Below are 8,411 nucleotides of genomic sequence, written 5' to 3' on the forward strand. Positions count from 1 at the left end.
TCACTCTCCTGCACCAAAGTCCATAGAGAATATTTGTAATTGTAGCTCACAGGGACGCAGAGATGCTGGTTTATCACGCTTGTGTCACTTTAGTAAATATGAAGCAAGGATTTCAAAGACAATCCTCATAAAATATCACATTTGGACTGTCTGATGAAGGCAGCAGTGGTTTTAGCCACTCCTGAATGTAGTGATGTAAAAATACAACATTTTCTTTATGGACTTTGGCGCGAGGAGTGAGCCGTTTAAAAAAAAAAAAGAACAGCAACACAAACTTGACTTTACAGTTAGAAAAAGCTGTCTAATGATGAGATAAAGCTGCATAAATATTCTTCAGGTGCCATAGACTTAAGCAGGTGTTGTTTTTATTACTTGAGCCTCTTGTTAAGTGGCTAAAATCGGGCAGCCATGTTTTCAGTGAACGAGCATTCATGTCTCAGGCTGCTTCTCTAACTTTCCCTTTAAGGCATTTACTCTCGTTAGTTCTGAGTTTTAAATGAGAACAACCACCATCACTCTTTCTCTGCTTTGGCCCGTCCCAAGCCGCTGGCTCACCCTTGCTCTGGTCAGCAGTGTTTGGGCCAACGCCTCTGGTCCCTCTCCCGCAGCTCCTCCACCTTTTCCCTGTGCCTGGTGACATTTCTGCCTGGCTCCCTCTCTCCCCTCTCTCCCCACAGTGGCTCCCAGGAGAGGCTGATGGATGGGCCCTGTTTATGAAGCTGCTGCCACCACAGTGATCAATCAAGCCTGGGTCACCATGATTCGCTGCTGGGCACCAGGCTTTTAGTCTATTTCACACTATAATCAAAGGGAAGTAACAACACATACAGTTTGGTTGTGCTCACATCGTGTATGTGAGCACAATGATTACATGGAGGGTTGGCGGTAGGGGGTAAACAGCAGTGTAAAGCAGTAGAAAATACAATTTACTTTACCAGAACCACGGTGCTTCATTCATTCATTTATTGTCTACTGCTTTATCCTCCACATGAGGGTCGGGGGGAGATTCAATCCCGCTGAGCAGGCGGGTACACCCTGGACAGGTTGCCAGTCTTTGTAGGGCCACCATATACAGACAAATAACTATTCACTCTCACACTCACACCTACAGTCAGTTTAGTGTCCAATTAACCCTTACCCAGAGACAACACACACACACACACACACACACACACACACACACACACACACACAGAGGCCCTCTTCGATTTAACCCGCATCCAAACTGGCGACCTTCTTGCTGCGAGACGACAGTGCTAGTCACTACTTCGCCGTGTGCCCCTACGGTGCTTCAGTTCATGTTAATGTAAAAGTGGAGACTGCTGTAACCGTCAGAGCAGGGGAGAGGATCAGCAGAACAGTTGGAGGCAGGATTGTACTTACAGTAGGGCATCAGAGCTAATCCACGCTCATCCATGCCACTCAGGCAGTGATCAACACAAGTACATGCTCTCCTAATTCCCCAAGGACCCAGGTGGTGAGGTGCAAGGCAGAGAGAAGTGAGGACACACAGGAAATGACAGCCCTCTTAGGATCTTTCATGGAAGACATTTTAGACAAAAAAAAAAACCTTGTGTGCTGCCATAAATCATGTACAAGGTTTATGTTGATATTTGGGAAACTATGGATGCAGGAGTGACTCAAAGGATGCCAGCACTCAGCTGTGTTGTAACTGTACCATGCAGCATTTAGTTGATCCACGGTGTAAATGAATGATGAATGATGTTCAGGGCTGGTGTCTGTATGTGTGTCGAGAAAAGAGAAAAGCCCACAGCGAACCTCTACAAATACAATGAATTTGAATTCATTTTGACCAGTCACGTAGACCAACCTGAGTTTTCTTTCTCTTTAGCATCCTCACTTTCAGGCTGCTTCACTGTCCCTCTGTCCTGACTTCAGTTAACTGAACAGAGCGGTCGTTAATGTGATCAGTTATTACCTGTGCTAATCCAACAGGCACACACACACACAGGTTAACGACCATAATCATAGTCATGACATATATCCTCAGAAGATTTCATTCAGTTTTGCTGCTCACTAACACTAACAATAGAGGAAGTAACAAAACGAATACATGAACTTGCAGGTCCTCGTATTCAGTGTCATTCCTCGGACTCGTGAACAGAATGAGGCCATCAGTGATCTGTCTATGCTTCGTTTTCTTCTTCTGTCACAGTCACTTTTAACTTTACATTCTATAGTGAACTTCAGTGTGTATGAGATTGATCTTGACCTGTGACAGAACTAACACCACGTCCAACAGGAACCAGCCCGGATGAGAATAAACTTTAGAAAGTGACAAAGCTGTAACAATCATTACATGTGTCTCTCAAGGGAGCCTTTCAACAGAGGTGTGTGTGTGTGTGTGTGTGTGTGTGTGTGAGCACAGCTGTGGTTAATAAAATGAATAATCGGGAGTTTTGATTAAAGTGAGCTAATGAGCAGGCATTGACGATATTATTATTATCAATGTTTGCTCACCGACACCTAAATCATCCATCATTTTATTGGCTGCAGCTGTGTGTACCCTGCTGTGACATGTGAAAGAGGGTCTGTTAGAAGTGTGTGTGCTGAATCTTAAGTCAGGGGCAGCAACAAAGGTGTGTCCTTCAGAGGCTCTGCTGAGTGTGTGTCAGCCCTCACTAAGTGTGTGCGTGCTCTTTGTTAATACACAAAGTTTATCTGCACTACTGCTACTGCTGAAATAACTTTGAACCATAAAAAAACAGCAAAACATGAACGTCCACTCAATGGCCACTATAATAGGTACACCTGTGTAAATATCTAATCAGCCAGGGTCGTCTTGCATTCCGGTTCTGGCCTTTGTGTGTGGAGTTTGCATGTTCTCCCTGTGTGCGTGGGTTTCCTCCCACAGTCCAGCAGAGGTTAACTGGACACTCTAATCTGAACACAGGTGTGAGTGTATGTTGCTGCCCTGCACCTGTTCACCCTGTGTCAGCTGGGATTGGCTCCAGCAGCCCCATGACCTTCATGTAGAGGATAAAGCAGTAGACAGATGAATCTAATCAGCCAATCACATGGCAGCAACTCCACGCATTTTGGGTCGTACCACCTGGTCAAGACGACCAACTGAAGTTCAAACCGAGCATCTGAATGCGGAAGAAAGTTGATAATTGGAGAAAGGTAAAAGTGAGGTCACGATTCATATGGGCTCACCAAAACAGAAGATTGGAATAAAGTGTGCCTCATTCGTAGGTAGGGTAAGAATTTGGCACCAACTGTTTTTTTGAATGACGACACCTTTAGGATGTGGTGTAGCAGGAGATTCACATCATGGATGTGCAGCAACTGCATGTACCAAAATCTCTAAGTGCACCTTAGAGATCAAGGTAGTAATGTGTACCTAATAATGTGGCCAGGGTGTGTATGTTCATGTGTAAAAAAATATAGGTTTCCCTTTATGTATTGGTCATGAGATAAAAACATGAATGCAGTGATAGGACATAATTAAACATGGACATGTTGTATATCTTGTGTTTTAGGCTGATAAAAATAACTTCAATGCAACATTCATCAATCACGGGAGGCTACATTTGAGGAATAGCTCTTTTTGTAGCTTTAAAAATGATCATCTGTCTTATAACGCAGGTTCAAATTGGGGATTAAAGGTGACATTAGACTTTAATACTGAAAACAAAAACAAAACAAAACAAATGTTAAATGTTGTGTTACTCTTAATTACTACTAACTCTGAAAACAAATTTTTATCCATGTACTTTAAGCTCCACTGTCTTTGGTCACCTCGTTTATTTACTTCAGTTTGAATCATAAAGAACACTAATGCCACCTACTGGTTCAAGAATGAAACAACAGCTGGTCAGACCACGTACCACATCCTCAGTTCAAATTCAGTTTGAAACCTTGTAAAATGTCAACCATATTTTAGCCATTTAACAAAAGGCTTGCATAATAAAATCTAAGCCTTCTTCAATATTTTAAGATATTAGTTAATGTTTTTGTGATGCATTATCTCAGTGTTAGTAAGCCACTTCTGGTTTGGAAACTTGTCACTTCCCTGCATCAAAGTCCATAGAGAAAAATCAACATGTTTTAGCTGCACATTTCAAAAAAGTTAACGCATCAATTTGCATGTTATTCAGATTTTTATTAGAAATAAACTACAAGTCATAGATAAATAAGCACAGAATTACCCAGGTGCAGCCAAGAGAAATATCCCATGCCTGTGATCTATTGTACGATCTCAAGGTCCGCTGCAGCGCTTGTATGGCATTAAGCTGTTGATCGTTGTAAAATGACTTATCCATGTTCCATCCATTCCACTCTCAGCGTTTCCTCTTGGCCTCAAACTTATAAATAGCTGCAGAGTTGGTCGTCTCCTTTTTGACCTTCACTTTCTTCCTCTTATCCTGGTGCAAAGAGGAAAAGAACGAAAACCATATGAAAGCTCACACCAAAATAAACACGGATGTTTGAGAATGCTCCTCCTCCTCCTCCTCCTCCTCACCTGCAGATCCTTGCGTGTCTGGATCTTCTGGGTGATGACAAACATTTTCTTTTCTCGGTCAATCCTCTGAGAAAGGATCGTGTACTGGTGCTTCCTCTGTCTGGCCAGTTTCTACGGGTACAATGAGGAGGAAACAACAGCCATCAGTGCATTGAGCCGAGACATGTGTTCAGAGGTGATCAGCATTCACTACAAACACAGACCTTCACTCTGTGAGGCTCTGTCGCTCCCTGGATGCTCTTGGTCTCCAGGGTTTTCAGAGTGGGTCTGTTGTAAACTCGGTCCACCAGCTCAGGAGCTGTGTTCAGGTGGTTCGCCAGATCAAATGAATTTACTGAGGACATGAGGGGAAAAAAAGACACATGTTTTTTTCCTGTGTGTGTGTGGTGACCTTGATAGTGGCAGCACGCGGGGACGAGTCTAGTGTCTAGAATATTTACCTTCCTTCTTTGAATCCACGAAAAACGTGTGCTTGTTTTTCTGTTTGCTTTCTGCGTCCAGAAGGTGGAGCTCTCCTTTCATTCTCTCGATTTTCTGACACACGATGAACAAAAGACACCAAATAATAATCTCATGTGAAACAGTCTAAATTCTTGCCTAAACAACTACTGGGGTTTGGGACTGAAACTGATATTAAGTTAAAAGGAATTCAGAAAATGGATCATGATAAAATGTAAGTTGTTTTTTTAAATAGGGACCAAACTCTGTATCTACTGTACACAGGATATTCTAAACCTGTCAGTGCTCCCTAGTGGACAAACACAGTAAAGGAGACAACGTTTCTAAAACACATCAAACTACATCGGGCTTTTCTGAAATTCAATTTGTTGTTTATTTTCTCATAAACTGAGACAATTTGAGAATTTACAAAGCAAAACAATTTGAATTTGAGACATTTACTTCAACTTTGTGATATTAAAGCAACACTATGCAACTTTAGCCTCTGTAGCAAACATCACCACAGAGAAAGCTGATTTTATTTGTGACTTTTTCACTTTTACACAAGCACAGTTCCTGCTCAGAACCTTGGTGTCTTCAGCAAATCCTCCCCCCTTTCATCCCAGTGAATTAGAACCCAAATTCCACCATCCTATGTGATCAATTGTGGGAGTTGCTTGACACACAACATTAACTGCCATCTGCTGTCAGGTCGGAGAGCTGTTAACTGACCACAGTTCAACATTACTCTTGAACTCGTACGGCCTGAGTCCAGAAATTTGAATGAAAAATCACGGAGCCGAGAATAGCAGATCAGATTGTATTTTTTCCCCCTTGGAACCATAATCAATGCCGTTTATAAAAATGTTTTCTGTCTTTCCGTTTTAACACGATCTATTACACATAAATGAATCTTACCTTAGCCTCTGCAACCCTTTTCATCTCCACATATTTGATGTCCTGCGTCCTCATCACTTTCTTCTGCTCCTCCGTCATCTCCTCCTCCTCTGGTTTTTTCGAAACGTGAACTCCATCCTGTCGTATGAAAAAAATAAAAATACACACAACACTTAAGGCTTCATTTTAAAATCAATGCGCAGGAAGAAAGTTTGTGTCGTCACTGATCTGATGTTTCAACATGACGATGCTGCCGATCTTACCTGCAGCTTCGAGTTGATCATGTTGAAGTAAAACTCATCTGGGTTCTTCTCCAGGGCTTTCTTCCGCAGGGCGGCGAGCGTGTTCTGTTTCTTGTGATAGTCACTATTGATAACAAAAAATAACACAGATCATGCTAGTTAATATCCTGGATCCACTGCCTTTAAAATGCAGTGCAATCTTTTAGGGATTTATTTGTATTAGTGCTTCTATTTGGTCATCATGATGAGAAACTCAGAAACAGGCTCTGTCAAGCAATACTATCACACCAGACTGTGGGAGCGTTTGTGTGTGTATACACTGGCAGTGCACAAGAAGTGTTTATCCCATCAAACTGCTACATGACTTACTCTGACACGAGATCTAAACATAAGCCGAGAGTCTTAATCGGCCCTGTGTGAACTCGTCAGACAGTGGACAGAAAAACAATGCTCATCATTTTAGGTTCACTCACTCTGCACGCAGTTTGTAGTCCTTCTTCTTCTCCAGCAGTCCCAAGTGTTTCCTGAATCCAGGCTAGTGGGAAAAAAGATGCCGTTAAGAAACGTGACACACTTTCTATGTTGTTTCTTGCTGCGTGTCATAGAACATAACATTTATATGTTTCATTAATAATGTTGGAAAACTTCAGAACACCTTTTGATCTCGGACATGTCAGTCTTGTCTCAATCATCAGAAGACTGATGATTTTATGATCACAACTGATTGATTTATGAAAAATAATGAATGTGATTGGATGAAAAACTTCTACCTTGAAATGGAATCTTTGGTTTTACAAAACACACAAAATTATACAATATATTTGTGCTGACTTATCATCCCTCACTTGTTTACATTACATGAATCTAATGTGATGTAATCCCTCACTTGTCAGTGAAGTTACCTGTCAATGCTGAGATTCTGATCTCAGGGAACAAAACTTGTGATATTGATATATTACACTATATTTGTATGGTGAACTGGTTTTGGTCATTACATAGTCAATACCTATAAACCATGGTCTCTGTCCCTGAAGGTGTGAGTCTTGACATGATCTCAGACCCCTTTTGTTTTGTCATGTTTTGGCTTTGACAATTGGTCCCTAAAAGTCTTGGTCTTGACATACTGACACAGCCTTAGTCTTGATATGGTCTCAGTCCCTAAAAGTTTTGGTTTTGGCTTGGTTCCGGTCTTGACATGTTCTCGGTCGCTAAAAGTCTTGGTCTCTTGACATAGTATTAGTCTCGGTACTTAAACGTTTCAGACTTGTCTTGGTTGCTGAAACTCTTGGTCTTGACATGGTCGCTAAAACTCCTGGTCTTGACATGGTCTCGGTCCCTGAATGTTTTGGGCTTGTCTTGGTCTTGACATGGTCTCGGTCCCTGAATCCTTTAAAGGCCTTTGATAACACACTAGCAGAATAATAACACAGTGAAATGCTCACCTGGGATCTTTCATGATGATTCTTCTGTCGGGATTTCAGCGCTTTCCTGAACGACGACATGTTTGAAAAAAACGTCCAACAGTGTAATACTGTGGTTGAATCAGATAATAAAGTGATATGTGTCTCAGTCTTGGTGTTTAATACACAAACACACACACAAACACACACAAACTGATGTTTCTGGGATCTGTTGCTCTCCTGCTCTCCGCCTGTGACACGTGGGTTCCTGCTTCCGGTCCGCCGCTTCACACGCCGTGTTGTTGTTTTTCATTTCTGTTCCGCAGATTCGCTCCTCGACTCACACTGAAAACAGCACAACAACAACAACTAGTGACACTTTTATAATATAAATAAAATAACGTGTATTCACAGCGTTGCAATTTGACTCGAAAGTAAAGCATCATGAGTTATATTTTCGATAACATAAAATGCTACACCGCGGGCTGTGAGAGCGCATTATACGCACGAGAGGGCACTGTTGCACGTATTTATAATAATAAAATAATTGTATGCTGTGAGATATTATTGTGCATGAAATATGCAAATAATGAAACCCAAGTATTTGTAATTTACTACATCCAGTACATTACACTTTACTGTTAGGGGAAAACTGCTTTTATTTGCAGTTATCTAACGATTATTTTGCTTTTATTTTTTAATTTCAAAATGTTACGCACAAAAAATCCAGGAAAGCAAGGTAGTTTTATTTATTAAGCTCTGTTTATATATTTAAGCATAGATTCAATCTGTTATACAGACAAAAATGCTTTAGGACATTAAAAACAACACAGAGACACAACATAAATGTCAAGAGATCAAGTTTGAAAAATGCAATCCATTTTTCTAATCCAAAGACCAAGAAAGAAATTCAAATTAAAAGAATAAAATAGATTAACGTGGTAAAAT

At 41.1% G+C, this 8,411-nt stretch overlaps 1 protein-coding gene across 1 annotated transcript; it reads right to left on the bottom strand.

The window, feature by feature from the left end:
- Nucleotides 1-4,111: 4,111 nt before the first annotated feature.
- On the bottom strand, nt 4,112-7,731 carry utp11 (UTP11 small subunit processome component). The gene is made up of 8 exons (XM_044015194.1): nt 7,506-7,731; nt 6,537-6,598; nt 6,085-6,187; nt 5,843-5,959; nt 4,927-5,020; nt 4,690-4,820; nt 4,487-4,597; nt 4,112-4,388 (listed from the first exon to the last, which is right to left on the bottom strand). The coding sequence occupies exons 1-8, from the start codon at nt 7,563-7,565 to the stop codon at nt 4,305-4,307; spliced, it is 762 nt and encodes a 253-aa protein (XP_043871129.1). The 5' UTR covers nt 7,566-7,731; the 3' UTR covers nt 4,112-4,304.
- Nucleotides 7,732-8,411: the final 680 nt, after the last annotated feature.

The sequence above is a fragment of the Solea senegalensis genome, unplaced genomic scaffold (assembly GCF_019176455.1).
Source record: "Solea senegalensis isolate Sse05_10M unplaced genomic scaffold, IFAPA_SoseM_1 scf7180000013032, whole genome shotgun sequence".
NCBI lineage: Eukaryota > Metazoa > Chordata > Actinopteri > Pleuronectiformes > Soleidae > Solea > Solea senegalensis.